This window comes from Chamaea fasciata, unplaced genomic scaffold, assembly GCF_029207755.1.
Source record: "Chamaea fasciata isolate MVZ Bird 193981 ecotype frontalis unplaced genomic scaffold, bChaFas1.0.hap1 SCAF_6, whole genome shotgun sequence".
NCBI classification, from domain to species: domain Eukaryota; kingdom Metazoa; phylum Chordata; class Aves; order Passeriformes; family Sylviidae; genus Chamaea; species Chamaea fasciata.
Window position 1 is genome coordinate 12,955,739 of NW_027094091.1, and position 20,978 is coordinate 12,976,716.

General features: G+C 36.0%; 1 protein-coding gene across 2 annotated transcripts in view; it reads right to left on the reverse strand.

Moving 5' to 3' along the window:
- The window catches only part of SLC2A9 (solute carrier family 2 member 9), an 80,172-nt gene that overhangs the window by 15,699 nt on the left and 43,495 nt on the right, over positions 1–20,978 (reverse strand). For both annotated transcript variants that reach the window (XM_066185459.1, XM_066185460.1), the window contains exons 9-10: positions 13,658–13,759; positions 11,101–11,176 (exon numbers count right to left, since the gene is read on the reverse strand). In XM_066185459.1, coding sequence (XP_066041556.1) covers positions 11,101–11,176; positions 13,658–13,759 — 178 coding nt within the window. The remainder of the gene's footprint in view (positions 1–11,100; positions 11,177–13,657; positions 13,760–20,978) is intronic.

A 20,978-nucleotide genomic window follows, 5' to 3' on the forward strand; every position in this document is an offset into this window, starting at 1 on the left:
ATTAACCACATTATTTTGTACCATTTGAATCTTTTCTGCCTTAGATTAAAGGCCACTTGAGTAAAAAACATTTAAAGCAGCCAGTCTATGGCAAACAAAAAGTGAAAATTGTAAGACCAAATTAAACACACAAATAATACAAAACCTTGCAAACTCCAATATTATAATAAATTATATTTATAATTAATAAAGGACTAGTTTTTAATCCAGTATTGTGTGAAAGACTTTTGCATTGATTAATTGACCTTTGGTTTAGCATCTATATGAAACATGCTTTTCCAATAGCATTTAGGAAGCCAGTTCTGGAGATATTCTGAACATTATTGGTGCAAGGCAACCCATATCACTCAGGGTAAATAAAACAAACAAACTAAGCAATGGTGCAGAAGAAAAATATTGATGCACTCTGTTCTAACTTCAGCAGTTAAAACGTTATTTCTTGGTTCCTGGGTAATTTACACTAAAATGGTTGACATACAACAACCAGGCCATTACATAAAATATAATAATCACATAAAATTCTTTCTAGGTCCATTTAGGTAACTAGCTCTACAGCAGATATTCCATGCAAAAAAGACACAATACCCTTATCTGAATCATCTGGTAGTTTCCTGTTCAGTGAAATTTTCCTCCTCTTGAATACTAATTAGTGTATTTTCCTATAATTTTTACGTCTATAAGCCAGTGCACTCAAGCAGAATTTTATGAGCAATCCTTTACTGACTGAATAATTTTTCACTGAAAATGTATTCAACAAAATATTTATCATATAACTTATGAATCCAAATAAGTTCAGTATTTTTAGGATTTTTTTTCCTTAGATGAGTTATAACAATTCCCTTTGAAATACAACTGTTGGCTGTAAACAAGAGGAATATATTTAATTTTGCATTTTTTTGCCTCTTTTATTTGTAAGACAAACCAGCAGTCTGTAAGTCATTCTGACAAATTCTGAACAAAATGAGTACAAGTTGTACAAAATTTTTTGGTTTTTGGTAACAATTTTGATCTATTGGGGTATTTGGTGAGTTTTGAATTTTTTTGTTATTATTGTTGTTTGATTTTTTTATATTGACTTTTGTTTGTAAAAACTGAACATCAACATTAAATTTTTCCTCTGGCTCTTGGCAGCATTTCTTTTAGCTTCACAATTACAATGCTGCATAGCTACAAAAGAATAAAATGTGACTAAAAAAATACACTCAACTTATAACTACATAAATAGTTAATGGTCTTTTAAACATTTCTGCCATATGTTCAGATCCACTTTATAACATCACAACCCTAATTATAGCCCAACTTTCTGTTCTGTGTGAATGTGAAGGAATTTTTTTTTACTGAGCTATGACTCTACATAATAGAATGAAATTTATAATTATTCTCAGTAACAATGATGATTAGGCACTTCTGTTCATATTAAATTGTTAAAACCAATTATCTCAATGATGAGAACAATGATGAGAGAGTTTTTACTTTAATAAAAGCACGGAAGTGTCCCTTGCATATTCAACCACTATACAGATGGAAGTAGTGTGGAAATAGCCAAATGAAAGACTCACAACTGTGTTCAGTCCTAGGTAAGAGAAATATTCACAAACTCACAGCACTGTATGAAGACTGAACAGAAGAAAAAACCCAGCCCCTATCTAATCTAGGCTTATTACTTCTACAATAATCTTCTGAAAGAAATATAAAGTCATCAGACACGATTGCCTGTCAGGAATTCAAGCCGACAGACCATAAGCACAAAATACTGCTGGTTGTGAACCTGCAACTAAAGCAATCTTGAAAAGTCAGTATATTTTAGAAAACAAATTATTCATGCTAGCAGTGCACAATTATGTGATTGTATATCTGCATTCACCCTGAAGGATGCCAACAGTAAAAGTAGTGGGCCAAATTTTCAGAGAAGCTGGGATAGAAGAGTTCCCCCTGTTCTTCTCCTATTTAAGATGGGTAACAGACCATGGCTTCACTGTTTATGTTTTCTGGAAACTGTTGAAATTTTTTGTGACACATGACTTCAAATGCCAGTAATTAAAGAAATTGGTTGCTGCTACAGGATGGTGGACAAGATATGAGAAGTAGTAGTTGCAGAACTAATGAATGTAACTAACAACAATAACAAAAAAATATTTTCCTTACTGTGGCCAATAACCAAAACAAACGCAACAAATAGTGTCTGCTTGCTAACAAACAGAAAGGAAAAGGGAGAGAGACTCAGAAGATGCACTTTGACTAGAAGTACCAGCTGAAGACAGTAACAGTCTTGATGTAATGAACAATATAAACCTTCTCTCTGATGAAACTCAGAAATAGGTAATCAAAGCTTCATTTTTTTGTTTCCAAAAAAGTGAAGTTTCTGGAGTAGGATAGAAAACATCTAGAGACTTAAAGGAAACAATTGCTTTGACGGTTTGCTTGGTCAAACTGACACTGACTACCCTTGTTCATGCAGTTCTCCTGACCTATATTTTTCCACTGGAAGTCTCTTGCTGGTTGGTGTTTATTCATCTTTCTGTATAGTACCTTGGCTACCAAGAAACACTGTCTGGACTCTAGTGCAGTGTTCATTGCCACATCAAACTAATAAACTTTTGTTTTTAGATCTTAGCCATGGAGATTAGTCAGAAATAGATGAGATGAAGAGAAAACTTTTCTTGCTGTGCATTGTGCCTGGGCATAAGGGAAATAAAATATTTTTATTGCCTTATATTCTTTAATTCTACATCTACTGTTCTATATATTTATTAGTTTGCACTTTGGCAAGTACATCTATTTTATACAAGTTCACAGAAAAAACAGTGTTTGTTTTTTTTTTACTAGGCTTTTCATATCCAATCCCTATTAATCTGAATTATGTACCTAGGTCACTTACAGAGCTTTTGAATAAATGGTTTGTTTTTTGGTTTTGTTTTTGTTTTTGTTTTTTTTTCCCCCATGGTTACATGAGTCTCTAAAACACATGGGTGCATTTTTGCTGCAGTAAATTTCTTCAGCAGGCATTTCTTAATTTCTTGCAGTTGTGAGCCATCAGCAACTAATTAATGATCATTCAGGAAAAGCTGCTAGTTCAGGTAGGAGGAGTGCTGTCAAGTGTCAAAGCATTCACATTTTGAAAGCTTCAATTAAGATAATTTGTAAAAATCTATTGTTAGCAGGATAAAGTTCACAAGTTTTCCTGCTGCTGAGAACTCCAGGTGTCACCTCCAGCAACTCCTTTATTCAACAGATACAATTACCTTTCAAATACTAGGGGTTCATTTTTCTTTAGAACTGCCATTAATTATAAAGAATTGAAATCACTTTTGCTACAGAACTGTTAAAAGCTACACATTTGCTATATGCTGCTCTTTAAGAGAGAAGAATTAAAACGTAAAATGGGTATTAATCCCAAAATATATGTTGAATGACATTGTATTTAATATATTCAAGGGTCATGTTATCCTCCCCCCTCAAAAAAAAATTCAATGAATATTGAAAGGAATTTTAGTTTTTTTTTCTTAAAAGCCTAAAAAATCAGTTTCTCCCCTTGAAGGCAATCAAAAGATAAACTCTCAACTAGTTGACTTGGTAGAAGTTGAAAATACTCCTGCCCCCAAGGGTAAGCAGGAGCTTCTTCCACTGCTAGAGAAAACCAGGAAAGGAAAGGTAACTGAGCCCTCCCAAGGCTGTGCTGTACAGCCCACAGCAGCTAAAGCAATGGCATTGACACGGCAGGCTGTGCTGGCTGTAGCCGGGAGGGCAAAACACCAATCCCAAGGATTCTTCCTTTGGGATGGATGGCAGCCCACAGCAAGGGAGTGTCACAACAGGGGATGCGTCCAGAGGCCTCATCTCAGAAGATCTTCAGCTTATTAATCTTCAGGTTATTACAAGTTTCTGAACTCACATTTGGAGTATTTAACTGATATTTAGGCAGCATATTTTAATTCTGCTTTTGTGCCCACAAAAGCCTTATGACTATCAACAAACCAAGCCTTTTCCTTAATACCTGGGAAAACTAAAGGTTATTTCTGCACAAATACTCTTCATATCCAATGCAGGAACTACTTGGCATTATCAAAGAATGCCTATCTGCTGTAAAGACTTCTAGTTTTAATAATTAAAAAAAAATTAAACTAACCTTTCAAATCTACTACTTTTTTAACTAAATATAGAACAACATGTGTTTATTTGTTTCTTTTTAACCTCATACGCTTTTCTGGTACAGACAGTGGTGGTTTTTTTGCACTCAAGCAAGCTCAAACTCTTGGCATAATGCCTCTGTGGGAGGCCAAGAGTGTTAGAAGTTTCTACATCCCACACTAAATGGAGAAGCTAAAGCATCACACAAAGCTTCTGTAAATGCCTATTTCAAGCAATAATACTGATGCTGCCTTTCATTGCAGTACTTTTATGTCTACGTGTGTGCTGTCACACCTTTGGTTGTTTCACATCCAAGGGCTGATTTTTATTTTCTTCACTCATGACATTTCAGGCTGAACAAACCTCGTGACTTCCAAAGTGACCCTTTTATGACAACAGTTGCACACTGACATTCAGAGTAAGAGCATGGACTGATTTAAACTTTAAATACCAAAATATCTTTGATACACCTCAGGGCAGAGCAATGATTTCCTCTGAGTTTTGTTTTCCTTATAATGTCAATTTAAAATTCTATTCAATCATATTCACTGTATTCAGCCGTTCTAGGGAAGACTTAATTCACATTCCATAAGCCATGACAAATATTATAAAACTCTCAAAAAAGAGATATGCATAAATGAAACATTTTTCTGGAATGGTCTAGTTTGTTGATATTTCTCAGCTGTGTCTGAAAATGCAATTGCTATAAAAAGTAACAATTGAAAAATGAAGATCTTTCTACCATAAAATTACTATTTTTTCAAATTCATCTAAGTTTAAATTTTACTGATTTCTCTTTCCTGTAATCAGACTGTGACTGGAAACATACCACTGATCTGATTTTGTCATGCATACTTAAATAGAAAGTTATTTTAAAAGTAGGAATTTAAGTAAAATCAAGCAGAATTGTGTTTGATCACAGCCTTATCAATGCTACACTGAACTCAGCAGGACTTCTGTGGGGAAATGCTACTCATTCACAGAAATATAGAAATACTTCCAGGATTAGAGACTAGAATAACTGCTTCTAAGACATTATGTGGTATAAGACTGTAAAGCCCAAATGCCTGAAGCCACTGTGTATGACTTAGCCAGAGACTCCTGCTTTCTTCTCTCTACTCCCACTGATTTAAAAATAGCAGGTATTGACAGAAATGAAGTCAGGGGCTGCGTTTTATTGCAGTGACCAGCTAGAAAATCCCTCTGGCCACATGTACATCTTTGCAGACACTGTGGGCTTTTAGACAGGTAGAAACAAGGTAGGACCTTATACAGAGGATCAAGCATCTCACTTAGACATAAATAAAGAACACAAGATTTGAAGATAAAGGAATCCAGGATCATATTAGAATCATCTGGTTCAAATACAACCCTCATTTTTTTTCAGGTGGTATTTAATTCTCAGCCTATTCTGTGAGACACTATTAAGTTATTCTTTTCATACATAAATCTATTTTCTTCACCTTCACAGTAGCCCTTTTTTGCAGCTCTTTTGTGCTAATTGCTGCCTGAGCAGTTTTGTGCTCCAACATTCAGCTCTAAGTCATCTCAAAAACAATGACACAACGCCTGACAACACAATGAGCATTTTTCACATTATAATTCAGTGAGACAATGCATGACAATATGATGTATTAGGTCTTTAAGAAAACGTAAAAAAATGGGCATAGAGAGTGTTCATGTAAAACAATCTTTCAAATTACTTAGATAAAATATAATCAGCTATGTGGAAGTCTTTCATGTGATACTGAGAGATTTTATTCTTGTATCTTTCCTTAGCTAACTGACATTTTTCATACATCCTTAAATCTTCACCCTGTTCTGAGTTTCTAGGCCTCTTTTTCTCTCCAGGTCATGCAGGCATATATGCCCCATTCTTAGAAATGGGCAAAATGCAAAAGATTTCGACAGAATCACTAATCTCAAACTTGAAGTGCCACCAAAATAACACAAATTTCTGGCACAAAGGTGACTTGAGTTATCATGATCAGGCAATGGATACAAAATCAGCTCCTCAGATTTTTGGAACTTCCATGAATTGTTCCTATTTGTTGTAATAAAAGGTAATTTTTCTTTTCTTTCCAAAGGACTCCAAGGAACTCTTTGGAAGAAGGAACATTATCACTTGTGGCTCATCTCCCTCCCAGATGCAGTGGTCAAAGGGTGGGCAACACACTTGCACTACACAAACCCTTTTTACAGATCTTACTGCCACAGTCAGGGTCTGGGGTTATTTATCCTTTTTCCAGCGGTAAAATAAGCGCAGTGCTTCAGTGCACCATGTTTCCAGATCCAACAAATTTGCAGAGATTTGAAAGCAACAATTCTTATACAGTTTCTGAAAGAAGGTGATAAAAGGTTGTCTCAAAGCTAGGTATTTTATCAAAACAGACCACCTCCTCCCACCTCCTCCCATCCTTCCATTTAGTGAAAGACAGGCATCATTCCTCACCTCGGCCACCATGGTTTCCTGTCCCTTCTCTGCAGCAATGCCTTCTCTACTTATTAAAACTGGATAGAAAGGTCTTAAACAGAATACACTTCTAAAGAAGAAATACCAATAAATCACTTCATACAAAGGTAATGCATGGAAATGCTTGATGCCAGGTTTCCAAGATCTCAAGGTCTTCACTGTCTTTTCGTTACACTTATTTTCACCAGAAAATATTTTCACTAGAAAATATTATTCCGGTTATCCGGAAGTTCGTGCCAATGTTTCTGTAATCCCCAGTTAATCAGCTGATCAGTTTTTTTCTCCATATGTTCCACTATTTGACACATCTTGACAGGTGTCAGAAAAGTCATTCTCTGGTTCAGGAGATGAATATACAATTGTTTTATGTGACTTGGAAAAGCTTCAAAATCAAAACCTGCAAGCCTCTAATCTGCAAATTCATGACAGACTCACTGACAAGTGGGGTCAACATCTCTGCAGAAAAATCAGGAAACTGAATGGAACACATTCTGCATCAGTGTTTGGGGTTCAGTTGTTTTTTTTTTTAAATATTTGGCTGGTGGGTAAAAGGGGACAATCTGCAGCAGGTTTTCTAAAACCAGAATGCACATTTTTCAATTTTCCCAGAAAAATCAAAAATCACTTGCTGGCACAGAAGCTGCTGTAAAGGTACAATAGGTGAATGGGGAATTCAAGAAAATAGCCAAAAATAAGCAGAGCCTTCTCTTTTTTCAGTTTAAGTCAGATTTTAGACCATTTTTCCTTAAAGAGATCTGAACATGAGTGTTCAGTCCATGAAAAGGCAGCCACACAGGTTTAACTGAGAAAGTGGGAATAAATCTTAGTTTTCCTTTTTTCTTGAATGTTAACTAAGGCAAAGTTAAAGAAGGAAGACATTTCACATGTACCTAAACCTGTCTATCACTATCCAAATTTCCAAGAAACTGCACACTATTTACCCATTCTGTAAAGGCATTACAAAACCATGCATTTGCTCATGATGCATAACCTGAACAGCACAAATGCTGTCTGCAGCTCCTGAAAATATTCTTCTACTTTTTTTCTTTGATTAGTTTTCTCAGCTGATTTTCAACTTTTTACTTTTTGTCTCCTTAGCAGTCAGAACCAATCCCCTCAGTTTTTTCTATTTCCTGTTTGCTGGATGACAATTCTTCATATGAAATGTATCCTATATTTATTTCAGGACAGCAAATATCTTAACTCGCATAACATTAACCAAATAGGCACAATGAAACAACTGTCTGGACCAGCATAGCTCCCTATTCTATAGAACAATTGATGATTTTCTTTCAGATCACAGATTGACTGTATCGAACATGAGGGCCCCTTTAATTTTTAGAAAGTGAAAGCATTCTGCTGTTTGTCTTTTGACAAAAATCATGAAATACCAAACCACACACATGCCTGAACATACCTGTTGCTAGCATTACTGCTTCAGTCCTCAAAAATATCTGCAAGCTGAAAAGCTGAGTTCAGAAAAATGAAACAAATAAACACCCTCCACAGTTTATAGTAACAGCTGATCCTCACTGTAAAGAAGCAGATGGGACTCATGCATATACTCTCAGAAAATGGTTTACACAACATCTAAGCTATTGAGAAGGTATTAGATGTTCTAAAAAGAGAGAAAATATTGTACTTTTAAAGGTAATTTCATGTTCTAGAAAGTCAAAGCAGTATTTTTATAAACTCAATCCCTCATGTTATTTGTTATGTTTAGGTGGGATAATTTTACCAAGTACCAATAGCTCAATGAACAAAAACTAAATTCGTCCTAGCTTAAGATTTGTACCTATGGAATCATTATAAATTGTTTTTGCAGTGTAACTATGGGAGGAATTAGTTGACAATAGTCCCTGTTTAACCAATACAAATGAATGACAAAACTTCTACAAATGGCTAAAAGTAAAAAAAATATGCAGCTTTATACTAAAGAATATATTTTCATTTTCTTGGTGGAATCCCCTTTTACCACCAGAAAGGTGGGAAAGTTATTCCTGAACTTCAGCCTTGTCTCATGAAATCATCAGACTGGTACAAAAGAACACCAAAGTGTGAAATTTTCCTGCTAAAGGGGTGTCATAAAATATCACTGAGAAGGTGGCAAGCAGAAATATCTGTTCATTCCAGAAAAATCTGTTGATAAGGTAAAAGTCTACAAGATTACAAGGAAGCTGAGCAGGAGGAAGAGGATCAGTTGCCCTGTTTCTGCAAGACCTAGAGGATATCACACAAAGGATAACAAAGGATGTGTGCATGAAAGGTGGTAGACATGCAGTTTCCTTTGCCAAAAAATACTAAAATTCTGCTGTTTCAGACAGAGATTTAACAAATCCATGGGACACTATGAAAGTGTTAGAAGCTATGCCTCAGAAAGACCCTAAGCTGGAAAAAAAGTGCACTAGTTCTCTAAAAATGTCTCACTGACTTGCGCTGTGTGTATTTTGCTCTGGACACTTCCCTATAACCACTGCAATGGAGAAAAACAGAAATACAAACTATTCAGTTTTGATCTTTGTGTAATAATTAAGGACTCAGTATCCTTGGTAGCCTGCTCGACTGCCTTGAGGCAAAAAGCTTTTCCTTACTGTCTCTCTGCATCTTTCTTGCTTTAACACCTGTATTCTGCCTCTCAAGCACCTCACCATGCAGCAGCAGGAGACTGGCTGTGCCACTGCCACACCCTTCTCATAGGTAGTGGGACTGCTCTTGGGTCCCCAAAGCTGTCTCCTCTCAGGCTGGGCAAGTCCAGTTCACCCAGTCCCTTCTCACAGGTCTCCTAACTGGCATGGTGACTCTCCAATGGACTTGTCACAGGCTATTGGTGTCCTTCCTATACATCAAAGGGGGACAAAACTTGACACAGTAATTGCACTCAATTATTGAGTTGTGCCTTGTGATACAAAAAGCAACGGATGCGATGTGGACTTCTTGTAATAATTTCTTTGTTCAAAAAAAAAAAACAACAACAACCCAAATTTATACATTAAAAATCTCTTTCTTATTTTTCAATCTCTCTATACTTATTCAATCACTTCCTTCTTATTCAATCATCTTAAAACATTGTTAATAATGGAAGTTGCCCAGCTAAAAAGGCAGTAAAGTAGTTCAGATCTCCTGAGCTCCTCTAAAGAGAACAGAGAAGTTTCATTAAAGATAAATCTGCCCCCATCAAAATCACCTAAACTATTCCTATTGATTTGCAGAGATATCAGAATATGATTCTTCACAGCTTCTTCTCAGCAGCTGAAAAGTCAATTACCAAGATTTTCATTAAAAGCAATTCAGTGTTAAGTGCTACCCAGATATTCCGACTATTGTCAGATAAGGCGAATGTTTGAACACACAGAGGAAAGGCAGCGAGGCCAGCTAGGCAGTTGCTGATACACTATTAATGTTCTTCGGCTTTAACAGCACTGAGCACAGTGACAAACACAACAGAAGCTTTAATTTTAATGAATTACTGTAGAAAGTAAGCAAGTAATTTCTAACAATAGCTGTTTGTCCTGTATGCATCTGCAGACACTTTTTTCCAAAGAGATTGTGAATTACACCACAAATCCTGAATAACATCCGTAAAGAGAAAGAATCTAAATGAAGAACTAGAATCCATTTTGAAGAATGGTGAGGTGAAGAAGAAAAGCAGAGGGTTACTCATCATATGTTGGAAATATAACATGTAAGAAGATATTGATTTGCAGGTTCTAAAACTTGGTGGAACTTATCTGTAATAGGGAAAAAACTTCAGTTTCTTTCAACAGAGATTTTAAAAACCCCAGCGGTATATGTTACAAGTAGCTTCACTTAAACCCTCTGAGCCACATAAAACACTAGAAAGAAAGTTTTAAAGAAGTTTCAAGTCAACATTTGACATTCCTAAGGTATTTAAAATTCAAGAAAAGTTCTATTCCACAGAATTCTTTAACACCCATTCCCCCATCTCAGTCTAAGAAACATAATGTCAGCAGTACATTGGACTTAGCTGAACCTGGGATTTGTCCTTACAGAAGGACAAAGGGATTGCTATTTTTTTTCCAATATTTTCGCAGTATTTTTCACAGAAATTAAGGACAAATCCTTTTCCCAGAAACAACGGTAAAAGAAATATCTTGGTATTCTGCCCATTTTTCTCTAGAGCAGCATATTTTTTTCACAGCTTTTCAAAAGAGGATCCTCAGAATTACAGCAGCATTTCATTAGTCACATCAAACATCAGCAACTCTTCCACAAATAAACCACAATCGATCAATTAGACCACTTCAGTGGTGAAGATGTATAAACAGCTGATTAATGTTTAATGTCAAACTCCTTACAAAGAAAAAGAGGAAGTAAATAGCACACGAAAAAAATCTCTAAAAGCTCAAGGGAACAAAATCTTGCTTTCTGGTTTACTGCTAAAGTGAAGTTCTGTACAAGTGATTTGCTAAAATAATGCCAGTGCAAAAATACCTGTCCTTAGATGTACAAAGAAACATGGAGAAATAATATAGACATACCTGGTCCAATGCAGAACGATGCAATGATTGCAAGGATACAAAATATACTGAGGTAAGGAAGCCAGTGCACAGTGTTCTGGGTAGATAAAAGACATTCATTTTAAACATGTTGTACATATCACAAATATTTTTAAAAACTCACAGATAATAGATAGTGTCTTGGCTCATTTCAGAGTTTAGTCTGAGGTTACTTTAGAAAATCCCACATTTCTGTAGCACCTTATTAGATGATTTATATTTAAAGGACTTGATCTCTGTGAAATCCCTGTAGAAAAACACTAGACAAGCTATGTACCAGAGCCTGAACTCTAAAAAATCATAACTTCTTGTGGTAAAGTTCAAGCCAACCTGGAACACTGAACATGCCTCCATCCACCTCACGTTCTTCAGTCATGTTTAAAAAGAACATCTAGGATGGCCCATGAGCTTCAAAGTTCACTGGTCAAAGGCTTGGCTGAAGGCTATACATGGAAGGCTGACGCTTGGTAGGGGAACCAGGTATCTGAACCTTGGCAAAACATGGGAAAGCCACAGTCCAAGGCTTTCCAGCAGTAATCTGATTTTGCAGACAAGGAAGGCCATATGTGCTACCTCTCCTCTACTTCTAAGCAGATTTTTCTCTACTGAGATATCCAAATGTCAGGAATTTGAAATACAGAGAGCAATTCCTGTGGAGTTTGCAGGAACTGCAAACAGAATTGTTTCTTAATCATATATGTGAATGCTTGATTCTTAATAGATGAGAAAAAATCATGGATGCCCATTTCTTTCTCTCTCCAGCAGGTGGAGTTTTACTGTAGCCAAGTGTGAATGATATTTTTATTAGAATTTTGCCATTTTTGAAAAGTTTTTTAAGATGCATGCAAGTGTACTTATCACCATCTTGACTGGCACTGTAAAAATATGTTTTTCACTGTTAAGGAAAGGCACCCATTATCTGATGCTTTTTCTCTTCTAGTCTGGGTTATTTCTTTAGTTATGTGGAAACCATGGTCTCCTGGACATTAACATTAACTAAAAGGGTTGTAGATATATCAAAATTACACAGTCTAGGGTTCTTGTCTGGAAGCAAATCCAAGGTTTCTGAGAAAGAGAAGCTGAAAATACAGAGTAGATATAAATTTCTCTGAGATTAAACCTATTTGTACTGTGATCCTTGTTCAAAGCAAATCTCTAATACTTTAAACATTGACACCCTCTTGAAAGGAGGTAAAACTGAAAGGCATTCAGACTTCAGGGATTTAAAATAGCTGAAGGTCTTCACACACCACCAACTTGGCTTTAGAAGATCTGGAAGGGATTTTTTCACTTGGCATACAAAATACGAAATAACATCTCTCTTCAGGAGGAGAGCTGTCTTACAGCTGTCTTGGCAGGTAAGTGAAGTTAAGCTTTACTGTCATGTGCATACAGGTAAATCAAATAAAATGCAGTGATGTGGCACAGACCTGCCAGTCAACCTGACTTAGTCACTCCCATCAAACAAGAAAGACGATTTGGATATCAGATTAATGGTACCACACAGGAATCCAAACCAGCAGAAAAACACCTTGATGAAACGAGAACACCAAAACCCAGTAAATGTCAGTTTTACTTCTCTAAAGTCCTCAGGAACATAAACAAACCATGCTATTACAAACATGGAAGCCCAAAAAGGAAAATTACTCAGGGCCAGAGTTTGAACTAGTTTAATAAATCCTTCTCTGATAATTTGAAACACCTGGCAAATTGAGTACTAATAACATCTGATAACTTAGAACCATGTAATCATAGAAACATATTGATTGAAAGAGACCTTCAAAGTTCATCTAGCTCCAATCCCCCTGCAAAGAGCAAGAGACATCTTCAACTAAATCAGTTTATTCAGGGCACTGTCCAATCTAGTCTTGAATGTTTCCAGAGAAGGGGCATCACCATTTCTCTGGACAACCCATTCCAACACTTCACCAGCCTCATTGCAAAACACTTCTTCTTTAGATCTAATCTTAATTGATCCTGGTTTTGTTTAAAATTATTACTCCTGGTCCAATCACAGCAGGTTCTGCTAAAAAGTCTATTACCATCTTTATTCTAAGGCCAAATGTTCTCCAAGGAATAAGTCTTTACATTGCCTATACAAATACCAGAAAAGTAACTTGAAAGAAACATCAAACATGGAAATTTTTACTAAGAAAAATTCCAAACCTAAAATAGGAATGACATATGAAGCATGAAAGAAATCTCAGAGAGAGTGAATAACAAACAAATATACACCCACAGAATATGGGTAAACTGTTTATTCAACTATAAGTAAAATTGTCTTCATAATAGCTCCTGGTATGCATAAATCTTTGAATTAAGGGGTCTGAACGTGAGAATGTGAGAAAGTCCTTATAGCTTTTTAATGCAAAACCTTTGAAGCTAACAGATTCACAAATTAGTGTAAGAGACCTTTCACTCCTTATGCCAAAATGATTAAAAGGATTGGCTTATGCAGGAATGTCGAGACAAACAATTATCAAGCATGTTTAAAATAGGTGAAAGAGAGAGTAAAAATATGTAGTGACCCTAGTGTTACCTGTAAAGTCAGGGAGACAGTGAGTACTCCGAAGAAGACGACCATCAACCCAAAACCTCCAATGAGGAGAGGCCTGCGACCAAGCCGTTCAATAACCAAGCCCTGGAAGACAAAAAGTGGCATTTGACTTTGTTGAGAAAACACTGAAAAACTTGGACCATGAAATATGTTCTCCTAGTAAATATGAAGATCAAAACTAAAACCGCGAGGGTTGATTTTACACTGTTCATAAGTTATGACATTCATTGTTGTGCTCACAATTAGGTTTAGAAAATTTAACATGTTTGAAAAAAACAAGTCAGCATGGCATTTTTATCTAAGACCACTGAAAAATTTGTTCATTGTTTGAATGACTTACAAACACGCATTAAATTTCTATGAAAATGTTCTTGCAATGCATAATTTTTAAATGTCAGTATGTTGAGGCGAATTATAGTCTCTTGCTTTTGCATTTTAACTGTTTCCTAATTTCAGCATCTCTCGGAATTTAAGCTTAAAACATTTAAAATTTGAGATTTAAATCTTTTTAGCATAAATTGCATCTTAATTAAATCAAAATTTATTTTAAATTTCTTTTTTTCTCAAGAATAGAATAATCATTTACTCCTTATTTTGGATAATTAGTGTAATTAGAATATCCCAACAAAGAAATCCATGCAGCAGAAAACTTTGCTCAGACAAGTGAATTTCATAGTGACACTTGTATAGTTACACCCATTTTGAATTTATATTTAACACATAATATAATGTAAATCACAAAATCTGAATACTTATCTGCTAGAGAACAACACAATGAAGAATTTCTAAAAAGCTGTAACTTGAAACTCTGCTAGTCTGACTCATTAAAATAGGCTAATATGTATTTTGTCATAACAGCTGATGTACTCTTCATGTTTCATAACTACTAAAATTATTAATAACACTTGGCTTTGTTATGAGAAAAATAAAATTATTTTATGAAGATTAAAATGTACCACTTCAAACAAGTTAAAGTCAGAATCACACAACTGTTTGCCATATCATTTAGAGACTGAATGCCATCTTCTGCATATCCTTTGAGGAAAAAAATAAATGGACAACTAAAATGAAATCTGGAATAATACCCTTAATTCTGGGAAGCACACATCACTCCACTGGGAGGATCTAGAAGAAATGTACTAAAGCAAAGTACAGAGACACCCACGGATGAAATGCCTTGAGAGGCAAGTGCTTCTCCCTCAGTCTGGGGTTCACCAGTAGATTTTAGGACAGGCTTATCTGTCCTGTACAGATGTTGATGCACCCTGAGCTGAACTTCCCCACCAGAGATATACTCTGTGATGCTGCAGATCACTGAAAGCAGCTCTGTGGCAAGATTTTGCATTCTTTATTTCTTTAAATGGTGAAATATGCTAATTTGGACAATTTCCACAGCTTAATAGAATTATGGAGTTTTAAAAAGACCTGTATTGATATTAACAAGATCTTATGAGGTCCAAATATTTCAAATCTGCAACTGCTTCACTGTCAAAACCTCTACAAGACGGTATCTATTTCCCATTATGATCAATGAATCCATCTTGCAAACACACGTGACCACACAGACACTGAACCAAGAGACAACTTTAATGGCTTTGAGGGCTAAAAAAATTGTTTGATATGTCTGTAAGACCCATCTTCTGCAACTTTTGCAAGAGACATCTGCAGCAGATGTTTCACATGTAATTTGGAGTGGATTATGTTCAGCAATTAATGCTGCACATGTAATTTGACATACTGTGCAATTTCTCTTATTTTCTTCAATGCAAGATTGATGGTCATAATCAAGTAATATTCCTTACACAGCTGGGGGATTTTGTGATAAAACAGGGTCAGGGACTATACTTCTCTTAGAGGGAAAAATAGATGCCTCTCATACAAAAACATGGGACAAATGTGATATATAGTTTTCACTTGTAAAACTCAAAGCAAAACAAATTCCAGTAAGGAAGGTTTGGACTTGGTCTTCCATAACAGCAAGTTTCTCTGGTGAAAGCAATGCTGGTTTTGAGGTTGTAAACAGACAACAACTTAATTTTTTAGTTATGATTATACAAATCCAAAACTTGTTCACTTGCAAAACCCACTAAGATGCTTATGACTCATAAGAAGTGGAAGATGATTCACCAGTTTCCAAGTATTTATAGTTCTGAATGCTCCACTGCTATGCACTGGTAACTGCTACCTATTGAAGATCTATAGCAAGTCAAAATATACTGAACAGTAGAATAAATGAAATAACAAGAAATCCAGTGTATGCTCAAGTACAGACAACAGTTTCCTGTGATAACACCTGAGTTATGTGCCAGGCTGCGTAGGCTGATACTTGTTTCTGTGTGATCATAAACATGCATTTGTAGAAACCTATACCCAGTCATGATGATTAACACAGCTGAAATTACTGAAAATGTGCAAAAAATATTGCAACCAAAATTCTCTCAACACAAACGTTTCGTGATAAAAAGGCAACTGATATACAAACTACATTAACAGTTCACACTGCTTACTTCTGTCTGTCAGGAAACACTTGTGAATAAAGTTAAAGAAGCAAAAGTCAACCTTTTCACTTGAGTCAGCTGAAAATACCAGGGCTGACATAATGAAAGCAGAGTGCATAGATCAGACAAGCTTCCTTGGGTAAAATGAATGTGCAAGCAAATCCTGCAGTCCAAACAGGAGGTTGCTGCATACAATTCTCTCCTTATATCCTGGCCCTAAATTATACTAAGCAAACCCTATCAGGTTTTCTTGATGTCTCAACTCTGTGAAGTTTGCTCTATAAGTTAATGTCAAGAATACCCACACTTTCTTTCTATGTATTTTGGATAAATGTCTGAGTAAAACTCTGTGACTAGATTCGGACTTAACATGGCAAGCTAACACTATGTTATTTACATTTTAAATATCAGGATTAAAATGGGTAACCTCATTTATATCAGTTTATGACACAATGCATAGTATCTTGTACCCAGGAAAAGGAGAGAAACAGCAGACTGAGAATTATAAATTTGGGGGTTTTGATTAATATTTTTAATATTGATACAGTAATAGTCTACTGTAAGAATTATTCATTTAAAAAAAAAAAAAAAGGGCTATTGTATCTAAGTACCTAAACTGGAATTTAGAGGCCTACCATCAACTTTGACCACATAAGCAAAAGCCTTGTACAGATCTGTCTGCAAAGCTCTCACATCAATTTGCCTGTCTCTGCATAAAAGCCATGATGGAATAAGATCTTATACAACTTCTGCAGGTACTTGTGTAAAGATTACTCCCAGTAAAGAATGGAATTGATTACTACATTTCTAAGCTCAGTCTGAAGTATTTTGCAGTAAGGCAACCCCAGTCAGCTTCAGTTGGCAGTGGAATTTTCTATTCACTAAAGAGGCTCTAATACTTGTTACCTGCCAAGCCCAGCACAGCCAAGATGTAGCCCATGCAAGGACTTTTCTTAGCCAGACACTTTTGCCTCAGCAGTGCTTGGCAACAGCCTCTAGGGCAGCACAAACAAATAAGGAAACATTAGTTTCCTTATTCCTATCCTGTCCCTTCAGTAAACTGCAGATATTTCTGAAGCAAAGCTCCTTCTAGTGACGATTTAGTTGTTAAAAGCATTAAGCTATCGTGTTTATGCTATAAAAGCCAGACTAGATCTCAACCTTGACCTGTGACAGCTTATTGTGGCTGATGCTTTATTTTCTAATGATGATATTTGAATGCCCTGATGTAGATCAGCCTGAATAGACTGATAAAAGAATTACTCAAACCTAATGCTTTTAATACTCAGCAGCAGGAGATACATCTCCAAAACCTTTAATTTCTGAATATATTCTACCAAAGAATTTGTACGACATAAATGCAGCCTTTAGCCATGTGCACTTTGGGTCTTAGGAATGGTGGTGTAAGGCAGACCTTCATGATGGGATTTTTTTCTTCTGGAAGGCACTACATGGTTATTTCAACACATGCCGTCCTCATCTGTTCAAAAGTCCATCTGTATTAAAACAATTAAAGAGGAATAATGTCTTCACCTAAAAGAAATCCTGTTGATCACCTGTGGGCTCAGGCAGTGTGCATGAACACAGTCTCTCTTGCAGACAACCCTGCAGAGAAAATATGCCCAAATCCCTCTGGCCTTTGACAAACACCATGACCCGAGATGCTGCTTGCCCAGCCTCTTTTCTACTGCTGTCTCTATCTGGCCTACTACTGAACAAGATATTACCTTCACATGCTGGTAATCCTCGAGCAACAGCTTTTCAGGGTGAGGGGAGAAAAAGGGGGAAATGCCATGTTCGCCCATTCTTGCCCACTCTACTTATATCCTACTGGGAATTAAGGGTCTGTGAAGGCTGATTCTAAATTAGTGTGAACATCATATGGGACTGCATTAAAAGTCTTACTAAAAATCAGATTCTAACATAACTTCCTAGGAACCTTGGAGATTCTAGTATTTGTCACCCCATCTTTTTCACTTGCTAAGACTGGCTGTTACTGGAATATATTTCTTTCTCTTCTGACCACAGTGGACCCAGAGTTTCCCCAGAGATGTCTTGCATCATCCTGGAGGAAAACCATGGAGGAAATGTGTTGGAGATGAGAACACCTATGGAAGTGTCTGGAATACTATTTGAGATGTGCCATGCCCTGAGCAGGGAATGTTTCCTTCTATTTTGAGATCTATTAACAGTAAAAGCAACAAAAAACCAGTCTTAGAGCCCTTTCTCATGACATTCTATAGCAGATTAAAATCAGCTCACTGAAGAAGGCTGGCTTCCCTGACTTCTGTGTGATACTGAAAAGGATTTCCTACATTCTTTTATGGTCTAGTATTGCAATGTATTTTAGCTCATCCCAGGCTTCACACAGCTTGTCTCTGTCACAGGCTTTTAGTAACACCTTCATGCATCATCCTATGGGAAATACTTAGGGCACAGTCTTCTCAATATAGTCACATCTAGAGTCTTTCTGTGAACATTATAAGAAAACCAAGTGTGGTGCCACAGATGGCAAAATTGGATGTGGGATGCTTAATTTGAATAGCATTCCCTTTTATTCTATGCTGGCTTCATGGAGGAGGGAAGGAATCTTTTCAGACATTTTCTTCTGTCTCCCTTTCCATTCTCCCTTCTGCTGTGCTAAAGAAAGGCACTGGAAAATTGCTCTTTGCTCACTAAGAGTAAGACAACAACTAAAATTAACCTGAATTACTAAAAATTTTAAAATAGCAACAGTAATTAATCTTACTGAAGAATAACTATGTTTGTGTATTCCCTTACTTTAGAAGTTATAGAACAGACTTCTAATAAACACAGGGAATTATTTAGGTATATCCCATCCTGCTTCAAAGAATTGTATCAGGTTAGGTAACTTACTGCTGTAACATGTAAACAGTAAATCTATTCAGTATTTCATTCCAGAGGACACAAAACTTCAGAAACAAACTGAAATTAACAGGCACCCCAGTAAAAAGTATTTATCTATCCAGTCCTCTAAATCAAATCTATCTTAAGTATAATGGGTGGAATTCTCTCTCGTTAACCAAAAAATATAGAGGAAGTTTATATTGTCTCCCTAAAGAGAAGCCAGGGCATCAGGTATGCAATGCTACAACACAAGCATTACATGAAGTAAATTAGGAAATGTTGGTTTAAACAGAAGTTGCAGCCAAATTACGTGAATGAAAGGAAAATTATAATGCCTGATTCATCTTTCAATATCTTGTTAAAATGGCTTCTGCTGGAGAGGAAGAGGGATGGAGCTGTAGGCAAAGCATACTACAAGTGGGCATATCAAGGGATCTGAGGCTATACAGAGCTATGAAAAGAATGGAATATTAATTGTCTTTCCTCATGGACCATATCAACATTACTATTATTGTGCTGCTGCTCCCAAGAGATACATTAAAGGGAGACTTTCAAAAATTTTCACACTTTCAGTATTTTATCTCCTAAATATTACTTTGTTTCTCTGTGAAATACATCTCTATTTCACAGTTTTCCTTTGGCACTCATAAGGGTCTCATCAATTGAGGTCATCAATACTCAAGTATTCCTATTAGGCTCAATCTCACAAACACCTAATTTATGCATAATAATCACAGATGGTACATGATTTCTAGTGGACATTTCCAATTTCTATTTCATTTAAGAGGATAGAAACTATACTTCTATAACTGATTACCTCCACTGAAATCTTGGAGTTTATTGTGAGTAAAATCTGGTTTCAGCTAGCAAACACAACATATCAAAAATGCAAGGAAAACTAAGTTCTCTTCTTACTTTCTTCTGTTTCTTCCCTGAGTAGTACCAAAGACATGCACCTGGCTTAACATTTAAGACTGTGAAAGATATTTAAAAAAAAAAAAAATATCAAAAGGAGACATTGGGAGAGGTTGGGAGTGGGAGGAATCCCCTGACCTCAGTGCTAGGCATGAAAACTTGATGGAAAATTACTCCAATAAATAAGCTACAAAACCTTAAACTGAAAAACTGAATCCATGTTGTTGTTCCTTTTAACAGGAGCAATGAAACATTTATTAAGATTAAGGAAATAAAATTAAGGCAAAAAGCAGTGTGTCTTGAACAGAGAAATTGGAAGGGAACAGAGATACTGGTATGTCAGCATTTCCAGAGGCACAGAAGGTAGGATTAACAGAAAAAGTATTAAAAAAAGCTCCCCTTGAGTACAAAAAGTTACCACACATACCAGGAGCCAAAGCACACCCATCCACCTTATTATGTATGAAGAGTGTGCTCTGAATAAGCCCCATAAAATGACAGCACAGAAGGAATTGAAAAGATTACAGACCCTATTTATAGAATGGCTTTAATATCATGGAATCATTTCATGTAATTATCATCTGTTTTTACATAAAAGAGGTATATTCTTCACTTAAATCAGTGGTAGAATTATCATTCCTATTTTTCCATATATCTTAAACAAAGAAGGATATGTGCAGTATCACAAAGAAGAAACTATAAGAGGTAGGCACTTTCATATTTCTCTATTTCTACCCATTAAAATGAATAATAAAATCAGTCTCTTTAATTAAAAAAAAATAATAATTACTCAAAAACAGATTTGTGGAAATTCACTAACATCAGAAGATATTTGTGACCCTGTAGAGTTCTTATGTCCTAGACTACAAGAAAATATATCTTATAGCTGGATTTAGTTTGACATTTTGTAGGCACTTACTCTGCCACTGAAGAGGACTCATTTTCCTGAACCATTCTTCTCACATTAAAAAATTCTTGCTGCTGTGTTCACTGTTGTTACCATACAGTTGGTATAGAATATA